General features: G+C 48.4%; 1 protein-coding gene across 2 annotated transcripts in view; it reads right to left on the bottom strand.

Moving 5' to 3' along the window:
- Positions 1 to 5,162: 5,162 nt before the first annotated feature.
- Positions 5,163 to 20,019, bottom strand: part of SLC22A23 (solute carrier family 22 member 23) — a 113,216-nt gene continuing 98,359 nt past the window's right edge. For both annotated transcript variants that reach the window (XM_084260039.1, XM_084260038.1), the window contains 5 exons: positions 19,157 to 19,259; positions 15,988 to 16,220; positions 13,583 to 13,615; positions 12,059 to 12,182; positions 5,163 to 5,870 (listed from right to left, as the gene is read on the bottom strand). In XM_084260039.1, the coding sequence (XP_084116165.1) occupies positions 5,513 to 5,870; positions 12,059 to 12,182; positions 13,583 to 13,615; positions 15,988 to 16,220; positions 19,157 to 19,259 (851 nt within the window). In that variant the 3' untranslated portion in view covers positions 5,163 to 5,512. The remainder of the gene's footprint in view (positions 5,871 to 12,058; positions 12,183 to 13,582; positions 13,616 to 15,987; positions 16,221 to 19,156; positions 19,260 to 20,019) is intronic.

A 20,019-nucleotide genomic window follows, 5' to 3' on the forward strand; every position in this document is an offset into this window, starting at 1 on the left:
CCTAAATACAGTTTGACCCGGAAGATGATTTTTTTCCCTTTTCAAATGATCCCTGTTAAGCCACAGGGCAGCTGAGTAGAGCAGAAAATATCCTGCAGCGTGAGCATGTCAGTGTAAAAGCACGTGTGGTGTGCACTGTGCACACAGTGTGGGGACCTGCTGGGAAATCAGTTCCAAATTCCACCTGTAGCATTAATCTACTATGTAGTAGAACTGAATATAGAGTTGCAGTTTTCAGTGTTCAGATAACACAAACCCTGGGGTTTTTGTATGGGGAGCCTGTGACATATAACAAGCACTCCCTCAGTCTCTCCTCTTAGCCCCTGTGGGTTGTAGGGGTAGCTACACTACCAGACACTGGATTTCCTCCCGTCTCTCAGGGGCCAAGAACACTAGAAGGGTTTCATAAAGGACTTTTTGTACATTCCCGAGGGATAAGTAGAAGGAAAAGGCACAGTTTGAATTTTGGAGCAAGAGATAAATCTGCTGGGCTGCTAAAAGAGCATCATGTGTGTAAATTAAGCATACTCGTTAGAAAACTGAGCGGGCACCCACCACCACCAATGCAAAGCATCCTGCTCCACGTCTCTGGGCTCGCTTTTGGGTCAGGCAGCTGTCCCTTCAAAGGCAGGTGCAGGGGCTCATTTGTTCAACAAGGTGGGCAGCTGAAAGTAAAATATAGAGAAACACCTGACCCCAAACTAACCGCAGAGCCAATGGTGTGGTGACTACTCGCAGCCACAGAACACCACCTCTTAGTCCCAGCAATTTGGAGGAACACCGAGCGTAGCAACCCGATGAGTGAGTCCAGGTTATTTCTCATGCCTTGCAAGTTGAATCCTAATGGGCATAAGCTTCTGATACTGCCAAAAAAATTAAAATACTACTAGTGGTGCTGCTGGACAACTGTCCTTACAGCCTACAGACAACATGAACTTACCTTGCTTGTTTTTAATTGCAATTGGTAATTAAAAACTGTAACCGAGAGGTTGCTGATGTAGAAGACACTGCCCCTGACAAATCTCTTGTCCAAAGGAGTCTGAGCACCCAGTGGCATCGACCTGGCAGGTCTGATGTGGGCACCAAAGACCCTTCCTTACCTGGTGGGAGCAGGCGCTGGTCCTTGACCGCGGTTCAAGATCAGAATACACGGGAGAGTGTTTTCTTTGAAATGTAACAAGAGTCAACTGTTCTTCTGTGACTGAAAGTGAAAGGTAATTAATTGCAAATCAGCGCTCTGAATTAATTAGTCTGATTTAAAATCAGCTCGTTCTGTTGGTAGAGAGAGGTACCACGTGAGCTGCTGCCAGGTGGTTTTGGAAGCCACTGTGAGAGAGCCAGACCAAGGAGAGCAAACTGATGGGACAACGTCATTTTATTCTGTACATCTACATACAAAGTTCTTTTCAGTAGGTACAACGGATGTAACATCATGCAGACATTTAGCTTGTAAGACTGTTTTCAGTACTTGATTTAAGCTTGTGCTATGAGGAAGCACCACCAGACTATTCATGATCAAAACGTACAGTAACACGATTCTTTAGAACTTCATCAGAAACTGAAATGGGGAGGGAGTTCTCACCCACTAGACATAGCACACCATACTCCTTTCCCAAAACATTTTACACAATACATTTAAAATGAGGTTTTTTCATTTTATTTTCTTTAAAAAAAAAAACCCAACAAGTTACAGTGGGGGAGATTTCCCCCCCCCACCTTAATAGTGTTGTCTTATGTGCCAGCTACAAGGCGCAACTTGACTTGACATTCACAGAGTTCAGTTAATGGCACTTCTGCTTCCAATTTGGTGACCTTTAGTGTTTGGCTCCAGGAAGTGGCAACAGTTAAAAATACTTTCATTTAAAAAAAAAAATCATTAAAAAAAAGCCTGGTTAATGAAACTGAAAAGTCAATCTCACAAACTCCTTCTGAGGTGCCACAAAACACTCGCAAACAGGTGACTGTCGTTATCCATTTGCAGTGTGCCTGGCAACAAAAGCAGTACTGAAACCGTAAGAGGGGGAACCTCCCCCCAGGATCAAGCATAATATATCACTTTCACATTTTTGTTTTAACTTAAGAAGATGGAAGGAAGCCCTCAAGCAGTAAACCCAGAGAAGAATCCACCGAGGGGCTTCAGAGGTTACTGAAGGTTCACAGAAAAGGCCGAAATGGACAGGACAGCTTTGACCGCTTCCCCTGCTGCGGCGGCCAGGAGGAGCCACCTGAGGAAAGCTTTCCCTGGTGATGGCTGCAGAGGAGACGTGGCTGAGGAGCCGATGGCGCAGCAGACCGAGCGCCCCGTCCCGCTGCGGGACTGGGCAGGGGATGGTGAGCATCTCCGCAGTGCCCTTCTGCCCTGCTGCGTCTGCTGTACCGACTCCTCCCCAGGAGCTACGCTTAGCTAAAGCTTTCCAACTCCATGCAGGCGTGGAAGAGTCAGAACAGCAGTCACAGAAGTGTTCATCTTTTCAGGAAAAGGAGCAAAACCGGAGCTGCCAAGGCAGGGAATTAGTCTGTGTTTTAGCGGCATGACAGAGGCAGGGGGCCAGACCAACTTGAGAAGTTTGGGCTCCCCACCTCGCAGAAGATCAGTACCAACTACCTGGTTTCAGGCAAAAAAACCCCCAAAAAAGCAGCAAATCAAGTCAATTTTAGAATTTAAAAAAAAAATAATTAAAAATGCTGCATGTTCCTGTCACCCAGCTTGTTTATTATCTAAACATCAATGTGCTTAAACAACTGTTTTCTTCCCTGGGCCCGTCTGTCACAAGAGAGCAACCACCACAATAGGAAACGATAAAGTGCTGTGGACAACAGCGGTGAGCGGACCGGGACTGAGCACACCAGGACCAAGCACACCAGGACCACTGGCTGTGCTGGAAGCAGCCAGGTTAAAATAGGCTTGTGGATGGTCTACCAAGAGCCGTACCATAGCTTGAGCACGCACGCAGAGACACCACTGAACAAAGGAGCTGCTGGCTCCATGGGCACGATGGATGGCAGCACGCCGCTCTCCGCCTCGGTGCTCCTCTGCTTTCAAGCCCTTTTCCATTAAGGTTTGTTTTGCTTCTTCAAGTTTTTGTTGTGAACCCACTTCCCCACCCCCCACCCACCCCTTCCTGCCCCCCCCCCCCAATGTGTGTGTCTTGCCACGAGCAGCTCATATCCAAGGCAAAAGTTATTGCACAAATTTGGCACGTGAATACTGCATGGACGGGGAAGGCCTGGGTCGAGTTTTTTTTCCCCCCTTAGGTGAATGCAGACTGCAGAAGTCTCGGCACAGAACAAAAAGAGAAGCAGCCACGCTCAAGCTGGGCAATAAAAGCTTGAGTGTAAGGAAGATCAGGCTCTCGCTGTCACAGCAAGTCAAGCAACGGTGGGAAAAAAACATACCAGTAGTGTAACTTTGGGCAAAACTACCATCAACTGGGTCCAGTGTTTCTTACCAGGCTCCAGAAGAACCTGAACGTCCACATCCTCTGTACAAAAATTAGCAGCTTTAGGACAACATTGTTACTCTGAACACAACAATCTCTGTCACTTCTGCAGGTCTACCTGTCCCCTCGCGCTCGTCAGCGTCTGAGGCTGCACTACTTGCTGCATCGCCCGCCGGGGAGCACGTGTCTCTGATTTATTTGGGCCTCTAAAAGGACATCGGCAGCCTAATGGAGGATGGAAATTGTTAGGTACAGCAGTTAATCGACAATATATACAGCAAAGGGGGAAAGGGGAGGGGAGGCTGAGGACGGAAGTGCAAACAAGCGCTTCCCATGCGCACGAACGGACGCAAGATGTACATCAAACAAAGTGGCAATCATACGGACAGTCAATGCAACACCGACATCCTGCTGCTCTGTTTGTTTGGATGCCTGCACTACTGAGGAGCAATCACGAATGGATGGCTTGGGTGAGGAAGGAGAGGAGGGAGGGAGAGCGGGGAGGTTGACTAAAATGCAAGAAAGCTGTTTGTTTACGGACTCCTCGCATCAAACTAGTTCCTCACGGTATTCATGGAGTGAGAACCTAAAGCAGATGGCTGAAGGAAGCAGTTGGTTTGGGGGGGCTGGAGGAGTCAAGTAGCCACTATCAAAGTGCCATCTGCACAGCAGGAGACAAACTGGATGTTCACTTTGCTTAGCTGAGAGTAACATCCATCCAATTTGAAAGAAACTTCTTTTTTTTTTTTTTAAATTTCCTGAATGAAAATCCTACGGGAGCAGTTGGGGAAGGGGGGGAACCTGGGTGAGTTCACTGTATATTCTTGGGCTGGAACCAGCAAACACCCCTAAAAGCCCCAAGACGGCCAACAGCAGACTGTAAGTCATTAATCACAGGCTGCCAATTCATTCCTTCAGCATTCTGTCTGCTTAAATTGCAAACAAAACCCCTGGTTCTAAACACAGGAAAGGCAACGCCAGCGCACTCATTTCCCTGGAGCGGGAATCCCGCTGCGTGGCCTTGTGGAATAGCAGTACAGGTCATAGCCCGCGCTCCTCACTTTTTGTTCCTGGTCTATGCTCTTCTGGAGCAGTCAACCAGAGATTCTGGCTTTAACTACCAGGAAGCCCATTCTCAGCAAAATTCATTTTTGTGTTCATTGGTCAAGCCATTTACATGGTGCATATTACTCTGAAGACCAGCAGGAACAGTCTGCAATAGATAAAGGATTCAATCGGCTTGTTTGGGTAGGATTTTCTTCACCGCTTTTGGTGAAAGAAAAGAAGAAATAATAAAGGTACTACTTCAGAAAGTAACTTTTAAGTGCACGTGGGCTACACAAACCAAACATAACGCTGCCTAAAATGCAGTCAGAGTCACAACAGGGTTTTGCTTTTTCATTTTTTTGTGGGGTTTTTGTTTTTTTTTTTTTGGCGTGTACAAACGCAGCAGGCAACCCGGGCACTTGGACTTTCTAGACAGGCAGAAGAATGTTGCACAAGTCTAAGTTTCAGTCAATTCAACTTTGCAGTGGATCCCTCTTTCCTTTAAAGAAAAGACAAAAACAAAACAGAAAACAACGCCACCACCCCCACCACCCCCCCCCGCACCCCTCCGCCATGGTTTCTTTCTTGGAATGGCTGCACCTCTTATAATAAGATGGCTTCATTTTTGTGATCTATGATAGGAAAAGGAAATAAAGTGCTTCTTGAGAAAAAAAATCAAAATAAATATACATATTTAATGGCAGGAAAAAAAAAAGAGTTCTGAAGGGCTACCTCCAGTCAGGTATGTTCTCAGATGAGTCTTTTCTCCCATACTTTTTCAAGAGCAATCTGCACAATAGTTGAAGATCCCAAAAGTTGCTTTAGCAGCAGAGTTGAATTCCCCCCAAGTCTACGTCTGCTCCATCACTGGTGTGTAAAATCTGTGCAAAACACCTTTGCCCAAAGTGCCGCTCCTCCTGCACATCAGCATCAAATAAAATACAAAAGAGAGAGAAGGGGAGGAAAAAAACCCAAAAAACCCAACCAAAAAAAAAAAAATAAAGAGGAAAAAATAATCCACCCAGTTACATCGACTTCATCCCGTTGGCAGTGGTGTTCTCCGAGATCCCGTCGCTCACAGCTGCCGAGTCGTGGAGGCCGGAATAATCCTTGAGTTCAGAGTTTGTCAGGAGCAGGGGCTGCTCCCCCTTCTTGTGCGGCAGGAGGGGCTGCCGGGTGTAATGTTCCCCATCCGGGATGTTCTCAGGCAGGTTCTGGTTCTTGCTCTCCGGCAGCAGCAGGATGCAGATGATGCAGATGAGCGTACAGCAGGCGAAGATGACGTGGTGGAGGAAGTAGCCTTTCTGGTTGTGGAGCTCCATGATGGGGGCGGTCAGGCGGCCGAAGCCCGCGCTGGCCAGGACCAGCCCCAGCCCTCCTCCCCTGCAAGCAAAGCAAGAGGTGAGAGCCCGGCCCCGCATCCCGCTCCTGCCATCACAGACCCATCAGCATGGGGCAGGGAGCCCACAGCCCCAGCAGACCCCCCCACGCTCCTCCGGCATCCAAAATCCTTAAGGCAAACCAGGTTTGCTCCCAGCTTTCGTGCCATACAACTGTCCTGCTGGGCAGTTGCTTTGCTGTTGTAGATCATTGCTGTGTAGTTGCCTCTGCATGGGGAAACAACTATACTGGCTTAAGTAGCCTCTCCCGCCCGTGTAACTGCCCCACCGAAGGAGAAGAGGAGCGTTGCCACATGAGCATGTAGACAGCCCTCCAAACTATGCCTGTGTCCAAGTATTACCATATTCAGTGAGGGAAAACCAGATTTTGCAAAGAGTGCCAGCCTTCTCCAGCTTAGATGAGGCACACCAAGAAGCAGTAGGTGCAGAAGTCACAGAATCACAAGGTTGGAAAAGACCTTTAAGATCGAGTCCAACTGTTCCCGTCCTGTGCTAAACCATATCCCTAAGTACTTCATCTACCTGTCTTTTAAACACATCCAGGGATGGTGACTCAACCCCCTCCCTGGGCAGCCTGTTCCAGGCCCCGACAACCCCTTTAGTGAAGAATTTTTCCCCTAACATCTAATCTGACCCTGCCCTGGTGCAGCTTTGTGCCACTTCCCCTTGTCCTATATCCTGTCACCTGGCTGAAGAGACCATCGCTCGCCTCTCTACAACCTCCTTTCAGGTAGTTGTAGGCAGTGATAAGGTCTCCCCTCAGCCTCTTCTTCTCAAGACTCAACAGCCCCAGCTCCCTCAGCTGCTCCTCATATCATTTGCCCTCCAGCCCCTTCACCAGCCTGGTTGCCCTTCTCTGGACTCGCTCCAGGACCTCAATGTCCTTTTTATGGTGAGGAGCCCAGAACTGAACACAGCACTCAAGGCACAGCCCCACCAGTGCCAAGTACAGGGGCACAATCACCTCCCTGGACCTGCTGGCCATGCTGTTTCTGATACAAGTCAATTTTGGCTGCCTCTAAAGTATTGTCTGGCATCAATCAGCAATGGAGGCAGGAGATTAGACTTCACAGGCCACTGCCTCAATCCGTTATACCAAACGGCAAGCGCTGAAATATTATCCCCATAAAAACACGTTGTGGCTGGAACCTCTCAACACGTGGATGTCATAATGACATGCATCATTTTCAGGAAGGGAAAAAAAAAAAGATAACACAGGTAGTGTCTGGAATAGGAGGACAAGAGTTTGGGATTAATTTCGAAAACCTCTTAACTGACTGGACAAACTGAGGTAAGTCACTCTGCTCTTTCTTGCTGCTCTTGTGTATTCTTGCATCATAGAAAGGAGTTACAGAAAGGTTAGCACTGGTGAAAGGCTCAAACTGTGCATAGGTAACATTATAAAATACTCTTTATGGCACAAATGCTTATTTATTAAATGCAATGTGCTCGGGTATCAGGATCATACATTATGCACACCACAGAGAGAGTGAAAGCACATTCAAATAAAAAATAAAAAAAGAACAACAGCCTCATCCACCCCAGTCCCAAGCATGGAAGCCACTGGTGCAAACTGAATTTGGTGCTCTTTGCTGATGCTTACAAGCAGCCTCCCTTGCAATTCCTTGTCTTGCTTACTGATGTCTCTCCAGGTGCAGGGCCGGAGTGCCTGGCACACCTCCGGCCACATGCACACGCCCACCTTGTTTTGGGGCACAGCCCGTGCTCCCAGGGCCTGTTCCTGCTGGGTCACCCCACAGGGAAGCAGTACCACTGGGTTTTTTCTGGGGCAGATTATTCCCTCCTCCTGCTGTGGCATGACAGAGGGCTCTGGATGGTCCAGTATCACCCTCAAGTGACTCATTTTAGCAACATCTCCAAGAGCAAGTGGCAGCTGGACTTATTTTCCAAAGGCCTTGCTGCCTGCAGAGGGAGGTCTTTCTGTGAGCTTAATTAATGACCATCCCTCTGCTCTTCACTACCACACCGATACCATCTATTCCCAAACCCTCTGGTGATCAGATAGGGCTTCAGGTGCTTCAGTTCCTGGCCCAGAGGCAGAGATGGAATTATTACTGATAACTGGACCTTGCAGAAGACACCTGCAGAAAGGAAAGGAACTGGTTGGAAAAAGAGTTTCCCTGACTAACGAGCTTCGTAGAAATCACAGCACTATCAGCCTACAAACGCCAAAGTCACTCAGACAACCACTGTGTCAAAGCTGATCTTCACCCAATCCCTTCCCAAATCCACTACTGCTTACTTGACAGCTGAAGGGCAGCAAGCACAGGCCTCACAAAAATGCTCTGGGGACACTGACTGGATCAAAAATTCACGTATGTCTCTTCTAGCTCTCCAGACTCTGCAGAGCATCCTTCCCAGGCAACACTGACGTCCCCAAGTACCGCTGAAGCCCCTGTTAAAGACGTGCCAGCTTTCCAGCGGCAGCGTGGAAACCCGGCTGAATGCGGCCATTGTGCAACCGGCCTCCCTGCAACTTCATTAATACCCCCAGACGAGTAATCAGCGCCCCGAATGCATGGCAAATCCCTCTCCAAGTTGGCTCTGGAGCAACAAAAGCCCAGCTCATTTACATCACTGCTTGCTACGGCTAAATTGTATCTCAACTCCCCAAGAAAGACCTGAGGTGAGTTTTAAAAGCTGCTGTAGAAGGGCAGCGGGCAAGCTGAAAGGAAACAGGGAAAGGCAACAACAAAGGCAGCTCTGTCACTGCAGGTCAAGCAGCTTCAGGCTTGGAGAGGAAGAAGGAAAAAAAAACCCCAGTTTTCCATAAGACATCAGTAATCAGAGCAGGTGTTACTTCATCCAGCGCCATCGAAACCTGGCAGGAGGAGGGTTGGAAGAATTTTTTTTCCCCCTCTTGTGTTTTACTACTCTGCAAATATAGAAATAGAAAAAGAAATAAAGCTGAAAACACGATCAGGAATGTTTTGCTGGTCATGTGCATGTCAAGGAAATGGGTGCAGGGCAACAGGAGCAACACCCTCGTAACTTGCTGTTTCTACAGGCACTGCAAGGGAGCAGGTGGGAAACCAAATATGTCTGCTGCATGTTTTGGGACACCACTCCTCATCAGTACGGGCTCTCCCACAGTGGGGCACCAACCTTCGTATTTCAGGTGCACCCCGAGGTGCAGATTGGAGCCAAGGGAGGGAGTGTGAGGGCTGCTGGCACCCACAGCAAACCCCAGCTTCTCCCCTTGCACCAGCTGCTTGGGGGGGCTTTCCCACAGGCAGTCAGCCCCACTTCCCCGAGCCCCACTCACCCAGCAGCACTGAGGCTGGAGGGGTGGTTTACACGAGGCTTATGGTCCTGACATGGGCGAACTGCAATGGGACCTTGGTCCAAAAGTTTGGCCTCAGAAAGGACCTCCCTGATGACGGCAGCAAAACTTCCTTGCTTGCTACTGCAGCATTTTTCAGGTAACAGCAAAATTTCCTCACTGATACTCTTTGCTTGGAGCAGTCTAAACCTAAAAATGGGGACACTTGCCCTTCTCAGCGCTGCTCAGGAGAACCTGTTTCAGGTGGCTGTTTGTCACGGGTTGACATGTGGCACAGCTCAGAGTACCAAAGAGCCAGAGGGTTATTCAACTTGGAGGAGACTTTTGGAGAGTACCTACAGGTACTATGGGGCCAACACTGAATTCAGAGCAGGTTTTCTTAGGGCTTTGTCCAGTCAGCTCAGCCACTTCTTGAAGTCAGTCCCTGAAAACCTCGGTGGTTCTCCCTGCTGTACATAAGTGACCCTGTTGTGTGCTCTGTCCTGGGGCAGAGCTTCAGTAACACACCAGCACACCCTCAGTCTCACAGGGCAAGGCACCACCTTTGGAAAGTCAGGTCCCAGTAAGCAGCACTGGACCCCACTGGAAATTTGGCTTGAGGCAGCTGCTGATGGGTAAAGCTCTTTGGCCATGCTGCCCTCTCTTCATTTCTTTGTCTGGGTGGGGGCAAAAGCAGGTCACAGAAAAAACAAATCAGAATTCTTTTCCACTTGTTAGTAACCAAGCATGCAGAGGACAGGGAGATGACACACCACACTTTCCTCAGCCTATTCCTCTTTAATAGCCACGCAACCTGCAGTGGCGTTCCCATCAGGATTAGTGGAGATGGACTATGGGTGTCTCAGTGCTCAAATTCAGCGTTTGGAAGGAGCTCTGAACTGAAGCCCCTGGTGCAAGGAATGGGAGCTCTCTGGTGAAGCCCTCCTACCTAGCACCAGGAGACTGGAGTGCAGTGCAAGGGTATGAAGGACCCCTCTGTGCCACATGACAGTGTAGGACCTTTGTGTCTCTGGAACTGGCAGCACTTCTTGGCAATGAAGGGAATTGCTTTCCTCCCATGTTGTTGTAACCATCTCAACAACACCCAATTGAGCTGGACTGGTGCTATGGGCTGGCCTTGGTAATGACAGTGCTGTTCTCCTCCCCTCAGGGATGGGGGATTACAGGTAAAGGATTTGATTGGGGAAACCCACAAGATACAACCAAAAGCATATTAAGATGCTCTGAAACACTGAATAGCACCTGGGAAATTATTTTAGAGCCACTGAAACGCAAGACACATGGCAGCTTAACCACACCTTGGCCTAACATGGGTTTATGTACCCACCTGAGCTCCACCTACTAATTACAGCCCTGAGTGGATTGCATTAAGAGCTTCATGGTGGTAGGACCGCAACGCACTGTCACCATCCTTATTAACAAACAGGGACCCTGAGGCATATCCAGCTATTGCTGTTTGCCTGGTGTCACCCAGCAGAGTCAGGGAAAGCAGGATTTTGGCTCCCAGACAGGATTTTGTCTCCTCCACTGTAGCAACATAAGTGATTTAAGGAAAAAAAAGCTTGCTAAGTTCACACTGCACATCCAAGCTTACTTGGCAGATTCTCTTCTGATTGATGTGGCCAGTTCCTTATCTGTGTGTCTTTCTAACAGAGACAAGGGGAAAATTAAAGAGACGTAAGAACACCAAGCTGACTGACACGCACATAAGTAAATAGCTGGTAGCGGTTTGGGCTGCAGTATAATCTCCTCACCGTTCACACTGCCTTTCCCTGTGGAAATAATGTTATCTGTAAAATACATTCACAAAGTCAGATAGCTTGGAAGAAAAGGCCATGGATCAAGGAGACTCTGGGTACTCAACTGACAGCTTTGCTATAATACTATTGCAAAGTTATTGAAAAGGCATATAAATCACAGGAAAAAAAAAAGGAAAGAGTGTCCTCTTCCTTCTGCTCTCCCTCCCACCCATATGACCTACATTCCTGGGAAATTCAGTGGAGTAAGGGCAGACTCCCCAATTGCCATGGCATTGCTGAACCCATGATCCGGAACACACAAGCAGCACCTCTGCGCTGTGAAGGATAACAGTGGATACACAAAACGGTACCAAACCATGGCCGTACAAAGACTGTTATGGGAAGCTCCCCAGCAAAGATCACCTGCCCAATTTCAACTACTCCCCAGGATGAAAGCGCTCCTCTTCAGAAAAACTCTGAGCCTCTGCTAAGACAGATCAGGGTGCAGAGAGAAAGACGACTTCATTGGCAGTAAAGGCCAGCCCCTCACACTGGTGCTGTACTGCAGACACTCAGGGCACTCATAGACACCAGAAGTGTTTCACACCACAGGTCACAAGCCCTCCTTCCCACTCAAGTGCCCCTGTAGCTGGCCCGATTAACCGTCAGGGACTCCCTGCACCCACGTCCTCCTCTGTACGTTCGTGGAATTTCTCTTTTAACATCAGGCTGTAGAGTCCAAGGGCTGTTGACTGCTCGTACAGGCCAACCAGCAGGGTAAGCGAAGCCATCAGCATGCCTCAGCCCCGCAAACTGGTTCAGCCGAGTAGTCAGGCCTGTAGCGCACTGCGCGCCGACGCAACCCGTGCGATGCCTGGCCTGCTGATGATCGTGCGATGGGACACAAGGTGGAGCCATCGAAACAAAGCCTCTCCATCTGCAGGCAGGCCAGGCATCGACTTCAGCAGACAGACTGCAGCGGCAGTAAACTGAAAAGCGGCCAAAATTTGCTGCAAGGTCTTCAGCTGCAGGGGAATTCCCCCTCCCGTACAGCGTGTGCGGCTACACTGCCAGTTACCAACCAAATTTCTTCCCCATCCCTGGAAGAAGGGGGCTCTGACATCTCACCTGATTACTGTGGGTGTGATTTCAGCACAGAAGAACACGCTGAGGCTTCCAACGGCGTGAGAAGAGAACATACCCACGATGGAAAACGCGGTAGAGAATTTGTCTTTGACGCTGTCACTCATACCTGTCAAGAAAAGTGTGCTCATTAAAAGGGAGAATGAGGCCAAACTTCCAAGGAAGGAAACAAGAAAACAGGTTTACGTTACTCATTCTCCCTAGACAAGAATTTGAGTCACTGTTGTAATACTAATTTAAAAACTGGTATTTATAAAGTCCATTCCCCAAGCAGCCGACACACAAACACGCGTGGAAAAAAAAATAATCATAATGCCATGCCAAAAATAGCAGTGATCTCCAAATTATGTATGCCCAGCCACCACAAAAAGGTAAAACCCAAGAAAAAACACATCTTTGGGCAGCCTTTTAGGCACCAGCCACTTTCCTCCCACATTTGACAGAAAAGTGGAGGCGGGCATCAAGCTGCCAAACATCTGGAACAGCTCGGGGCTTAGGCACTGGAGAGGCTCATGGGACAGGAGGGGAAAGAAACAGAAGTGCTCCCATCTCCCTGCTAAGCCCCTGCATGTAATCAGTCTGCGGACTCCGTCATAACCACCAGCCTTGACAGCCTTCACCTGACGGTGCTGGCTGAGAAAAGAGGATGCTGAGGACGGTGAAGCTCTCCCCTGTACCTGTGTCCCACAGGGCTGCTTGCTCAGCCAGTCATGGCGGGCTGGCTGGCTGCGAGGTTTCTGAGGGCAAACAGCGTCCATCAAGCACAGGGAGAAGCCCCAGCGAATGTAAACAAAGCTAAAGGAAGCTGGCCACAACCATGATAAGCCCCTTGGCTTGATCTCTGCCCACCACCTTTTGAAGGCGAGGGTGGGATATCTGATCCAGGGTTGTACAACCTCCCGTGGACCTTCCTGGCCAGTGAGCAGGCCCTGCAGACTACTGTGCCACAGGAAGGGAACACATCACGCCTAACAGAGGTGCTGGGGAAGGACTGGAGCTTTGCAGCAACTCCCCCCCCCCCCCCCCCCCTTCCTACAGCCAAGTCCCAAGATCTGACTGGGGAAAGGGCTGGGATAGGGAACTATTTTCCATGGTGCTTTAGCCCAGGGAACCATTTTCCATGGTGCTTTAGTCACCCTCGTCAGAAAGTACTTTGGCATGTCAGAACTTTATGGAAAAGACCAAATTTGGAACGTTGCTTCTGAGGAGGAGACTTTGAAAGGAAGCACTGCTCCATATCTAAAAATACAACCTTGTAGGACATCTGTACCTTCTCTTGACATGCAGCGGCCTGTCAGAATATGTGGAGGAGATGCTACACCAGGAGACTGCATATAAACAAACAGGCCTGCCTACAAGCGGGGTCCCAAGGCACTGCAGAAGTGGGCTTTCCTCCCACACCCCTCTGAGGAGGTAACTCCACCCTGGGTGCTTTGACCCCAGCCTTTTGGATCCACTGCTCCCGGGGGAGTGCTTCCTGCATGATGCAGTCCCATCTGTAAACCATACCTGAGTCTGGAAGTTGACTGTATTTTCCGATCACTGGATCCAAGACCACAGAAAGCAGAGTAAGATAAAAGAGAGAGGGAGAGAAAACAAGAACATACTGTAGTTACATATGCGAAAGAAAAAGAAACAAGGTAAATCCCACACAGTCCCCAGCCCCCTCTACACTTCCAATGCCATGACTGGCACTTCTACCCACAACCACCAGACAGGACATGCCATTTCCAGGCCCGTTTCAGCTGGAGTACAGCATGCTAATGAGAGAGGGATAACAAATGCTGCAGTAAAGCATCATTAAGAGCCCCAGAATTACCACTGGGATTAACACAAAGACCTCTTCTATGTTAGTGAAGAGGAAGAAGAGAATGTCCTGCTGCAGCCCCAAGGGAATGGCCAGCGGAGCTTTAGTTAGAGAGCAAAACCCTTGGCATCAGCACCTTTGTGCTGGTGGGAGACCTCTTCCTTGCCAAAACCCTGAGCTGGTGGTCCATGCTAGCCACCTGTTGCCACGTGTCCCAACCTTAAAGGAGCACATGACAGTACCAGTCAGCAAGGAGAAGGGCACATGGGAATCCTTAAGGTCTGCTGCAGGTTCTCTGCTGATGGAGAATACCCCTCTCCCTCTTTCACCCTCCTCCTCAAAATCTGATTTCATTTGCTAATTACACCCAAATTATGCTAAACTAAAACATGCAGGAGGCTGTAACAGATTTCATAACCAGCAGGGTCACTGCTTCCCTCAAAACACTGTCTAGCTTTTCTGAGGAAGAAGGGGGGCATGGGCTAGAGCAGGGGGAGATGAACTGCTCTGAAGTTCATGGCTGCCTTTCCCTCCTTGCAAAGGGGTGAGGACAGAGTAGGGAAGGCCGGGAAAAGGTAATGATTCCTACAGCATGTTCTTCCCCACCTCCACCACTCTTGTTGTTGAAAAACTGCAACCAGATTTTCATGCCTCTGGAGCAGACTAATGGCTCTGGCATAATTGTATGTTTATTATCTCAAAAGCCTCAAAAAAATCTTATTCCTTAAAAAAAAAAAAGCCAGACAAATTTAGTGCAGAGACACCCTGACGAACCACCACACCAGCGTGGAGTTTCAGGAGGTGACACACAAGTGCGGTGTGGGTGTGAACAGTCACAGTTTGACAATGGGCTGGGGATGGGATGGGGTCAGGGGGCTTTTCACCTTCTCGGCAGGGACTGCTGGACACGGCAAACGTGTGCTTAAAGGGAACGTAAATGTGTCTGTGCTGAGCTGGGAGCAAACACGTGTGATGTTGGAGTTTCCTCCATGCCATGAAAGAGGTTCCCTGTTCCTCCCATGCCCCCACAGAGTGTTTGCTGAAGGTTAGCTTAGTAAATGCTTTCAGGAAACACAGTCTGTAAACATGGACAGTTCTTGCTGGCTCAGGAATGTGAAATCTTTCCATCCTCAACACAAAAAACTTTCTCTCATTAAAGCCCTTAATTACTTCTAAACTTAGAAATGGAAGCCAGCAACAACCAGCCTTCTGGCGTTTGTCTCACTTCTGGTTTGTCCAAGGCACCTCTCAATCCTTTTCCTTGTGCTGAGGTTTCATGGGACAGAGGTCTAACGATTGGCAACTGTCAGAGTGGCAGAGCACAGCCCACCTTCCCTCTGCTTTGAAACCTCTCTGATCCATGAAGCTCTACTTCCTCTGCCATCAGACATTTAAGACAAAATAAAATTATTTAAAAAAAAAGGAAAGGGAGTATTTCTGTAGCAGTTTTAACAGCTGAAGCAGCTCCAAAGGACCAGAGAAAGATTGCAGCCTGCAAACAAGGAGGTGGGACATTCTTGCTTTTGGCAGGAATAACCCATTTGAAAAGCTGTGTCACCTCACAAAATCAAGTGTGTGAATTGGCATGGACTGTGTGAACACACCATGCTAAAAGTAGGGCCTCCCAGCTGCATATGTCCATGGTACCCATATATTGCTTGCACGTAGCAAGATGCTCAGAGCAGGCAGAGGACACAGACCTACTGCTTTAACCTATGTTTGGTTTAGAGGCCATTTGGGAAGCAGACTCAAGTGGAAAAGTTTTCCCTTCCCAATCCCAATTGAGCTCTTTCCCCAGAGGCACTGAAATAAAATTAAATGCATTTTTTTGTGTGCTTGTTTTTAAGTGACAGCCCTAGAAGTAACACCAATGCTCAATGAGCTTTTCTACAGGGACTCATCCAAAACACAATGCCTTTTGTTAATGAACCTAAGACAACAAGCGTTTGGGGAACCCTTCAAACGAATCCAGCTTCTTGAATGAAGCAAGTGCATGGCATGTCAAACCTGAGAGAGGCAAAGGAAATGCTGGTGTGTATATATATCCTGGTCCCTTATCTGCCTGTCAACGTCCCTGTGTCCTGAAAAGCTCTCGTCCCCAACTTACAGTTGAGAAGGCCCAGCTGCAGAAGCGACGCCAGAGCTGTAAGGATCATGAAAAGCAGGAGTCCTCCTCTCCTCCCCAGAAACCCAACCACCGGGCACATGGCCAGGCAGGATGCCAGTGCGATGCCAGCCATGGTGTAGTAGTCCGCATAGAAGTTGTGGGTGATGGCCATCTTGGCTTCGTGCCCCATCATGCTTTTCGCGAAGCAGTGGTGTATGCCATAGCCCGTCAGCCTGGGGGAGACAGGAGAGGGTGAGGGGGGGTCCTGGCTGAGAAGGCCGCCACGCACGGCTGCGTCATTCGGTGTAAGAACACGTTAGCGCAGGAAACGCTTCTTCTGCTGCAGGAATGTAACACCTGCTGCAAAAAGACTCAACTCAGACTTCTGGGTGCTACTGTTGAGAAGAGACACCCCCGTTCAACCAGAGATTCGCAATCAGCTGGTGTCATCTGTTGCTCAACATCGGGGTACAAGCAACTTTATAAAGACTCCAAGAGCACCACTGGTTTTCCCAACCAGAGAACTCCTCCATCTTAAGGAGGATATCATTCTGTTCCCAGAGCATCTGCCAATGGCCACAGAGCCAGTGTTGAAGGGATGAAGCTGCCCATGTGCCTGGACAGAAAAACAGAGCACAATACTGATGTGTCTTCCAGGAAGACCCACCTGCCTGTGGCATTTGTTGTACCAAAGACTGCATCTCACTTCCCAAGTTAGACTGGTACAACTGAAACCCCCTTAGAAATGAGCATCTGAAGTCATGAATTGCTCTGCAATGACTGTTACAGTTCTGAAACAGCGAGCCCGCATCCAATCTATGTGTTTACACCACCCTCCATAGCAATGCATCTCCCTTCCTTTGAAGTATCTTCCTGATGCCAGCAAGCAACACCTTGCCACTTTCATTCCTCTTTTCTCCTGTCCCCCCCCTACCTGGCAAAAGGGAGGCAGAGCAGGGGGCTGGAGGTACAGATGAGAAACCCCAGCATCACCCCTGACATGACACAAAACTGCAGCAGAGCTGCTACAGGAGGTCAGTGCTTCCAGCTGCACCCGTCACAGCACAAACACCAAGGGCCTCCTGGTTCCTGGCATTTAGACCAGACAAACCTCACATCACAAATTAATTGTGCCTGACAGAGCAGCGGGCACAGACCCAGGGCTCCAAAAGAAATGTAGTGACACTACGCTGATACACTTCTATCTGCCTGAACGTCATGAGTTGGAAGTGCTGTCAGGATGAACTGCACAGGAACAGTTGGGGGAATACGCAGTTGCTGCGTGCGTGACAGCCTGGGGAATTCCTCCTGTGATCTTGTGAACCAACACTGCAGTTCAAAAATATGTTCCCATTACCAAACACCTTCCCCCCTGATAAAAACCTACTGCAAGTGCTTGCTGCTATGCAAGAACGTCATTGCTCTGGATATCTAGAATACAACTGACTCCTCCCAGAAGAGAAATATTAATCAACAAAATGATATTTAATAAGAGGGCAGAGTTAACTAGCGTGTGTCTTCTCTCTCTTCTGTCCATGCAAACACACTTGCTGATGTTATTTAGGCCACAACCTATAAACTAAATTAATGTATCATTTGGACTTTTCCTTCCAGCTTGCTGCCCCAGGAATTACTCTGTTATCTTAACTAACTGAGCAGCTCAGAACAGTTGCTTTTAAAACTAAATACATTTATCTCCCATCATGTCTCATCGTTGCCTGCAAAAGCTTCCTTCTCCATATTTTAACACTACTATAATTTAACACAGCCCTATCTAACAGGAATAACAGAATTAAAATTAAATAGGGCTGGTGGTGGGTTTTTTTTCCCCCACCCCCAAAAAACAAACATGAAAGCTGTTTCCTCCAGCATACATCTGCTTCACGCTCTACTTGGACAGGAAACAGCCACAACATGCTATTGCCAGAAGTCACTCCTGGGGCTGCCTAGTTCTGGTTTCGGGTATTTCCAAGCATGTGTAATTAAAAAGTGGGAGGGAGAAGGGGAGAATTCTCCCTGTAAAGGCTTTGCACAACTAAAATTAACACCGGCTATTCAATGTATCAGCTTGGCCTAAGAGGAAAATGCTGTTTCAGAACAGAGGGAGTCACACACTGGTAGGTGGGAGAGAGACACAAAATCACAAAACCAGAGTTGGTTCTGCAGCCGCTCTGCTGGAGACCCCTGAAGCCCGTGTGCCTCTGGGTGACTACCTGCCTAGCACGGGGGCTGGCATCTCTGGGCTACAACCTGATCCCTGTGCCTGTTAACAGGAGTGAGGCTGTGGAGTTGGGCCCTGACATGATGAAGAAAAAGCCACAAGAGAGCTGTGTACTTCTAAAGAGAGTAGAGGATGGAGGATTTCTAGTCTTCTCCCCACCTCCCATGTGGAAAAAAAATAATGGGTGTTTTACAAGACAGAAAAATTAGAAAACCCACCCCTGCTGCTGCTGCAACGTTTGGTTTGGTGAGAGGCTAAATTCGCAGCCCATCTGTTTTGCAGGGTACAGGCTCTGAGACCTTCAGTGCCATTTTGCAGTACCCTGCAAAACTCTCAGGCAGATGCCTAGTTTTGCCCACACAGACATGCCCAAGCTGAAGCCTTAGGACACGGGCACCACATTGCTCTGTGCAAGACAGCACATTGTCCCTGCGTGCCCTGTACATAACTTGGGAGAGTTGAAGCACTTTGTAATCTGCTTTTGAAGACCTGTCAAGGACATCTGTCATACAAGGGAGCAGGTTTGTATTTACTGGCAAGCAACATCTTCCCCTCCACTGCTGGCATTTCAGATGTAAGCAACTTGATCTAGTACTCCTGTGGCACCTGGGATGGCAGCAGCAGAGGACTGCATGTGTGGGCATGTACCAGCACTTGGCTCTGTGAGATCTGAGAGACCACTAGCACAAGCAATGCACTTGCAGCACAGCCCCCAAGAAGACTCGTGGTGGTGCTGCTGCGTGAAAGAGTCAGTGATTTCCTCCATGTTTGCCATGAAAAAAAATAAAATAGTCCCCTGCAACAGCTGGTGTTGTTCCAGGCCCATTTATCAAAGACACTAGAGAAGGGTCCCATACTAAGAAATGGAGGAACAGCCCCATCATTTCCTGCTACAGCTTCCAGTTCACCAACCAGACAACTGTTGGAACAGAAAGAGATCAGACTTACGAGTTCACACACAACACAACGATGTTTTTCCACAGGTTCCTGGTTCCCACCACTTTAACAATGCAGACTTTCTTTGGTCTCCTGGCAATCTCCTTTTCCAGCTCTGAAACAAATCAAATCAAAATTATTATTTCACTGAGGAGAATGAGAATGAGAAGCTTCGCTTGTGAACTCCAGATATTCTGAGGGATGTTCTGGAGAGCAGATTACACTAACAGGAGTTGATTGTATGGACAGGAGCTATAAAAACACTGAGCAACCTGCCTCAAGTCCACCTCAGGTTCCTTCTTCCAGGTTTCCCTTAACCTTTTTTGGTGCTGAAGAACTGCCCATGAACTCCTTCACAACCCAAAACTTCTCCCAGTTTAAAGCACATATGTAGAAGAGGGGCAATATGGAGCTTGGTCCTGGCAAGCTCAATCCAAAACTTCCTGAAGAATTTCAGGATTCTGCGAATTTTTAAACCCTCACAAGCAGGACACAGCTTGTGCAGGACTGTTCTCAAAGAGGGTCCCGTGACTCTCTTACAAGAGCCACTGCATCTCTGCAATGCACACCTAAAACGCCACGGAAAGGGCTGGAGCTGAAATTCATTTTTCATGGGAATCTTTTGAGGTTCATTTGAGTCCAGGTTTCAGAAAGAAGTGGCTAGGGCACTGTCAGCTGCCTCACTGCCCCACCAAGCCCCCAGTTCAAATATTTAAAACTGTTCTGACGGATGTCTGACACAAAAGACATTTCCTTAAAGAAAAAACCCTTTTTCTTTGTGTCAATTTTTTTTTTCAGCGTTACAGTAATGCACGAGCCTCCCAAGTATTGCATCTCATATTCTTGTTGGCACAGGACAAAAAAAAATTAAAAAC

This window comes from Gallinula chloropus (assembly GCF_964237585.1).
Source record: "Gallinula chloropus genome assembly, chromosome: 2".
NCBI lineage: Eukaryota > Metazoa > Chordata > Aves > Gruiformes > Rallidae > Gallinula > Gallinula chloropus.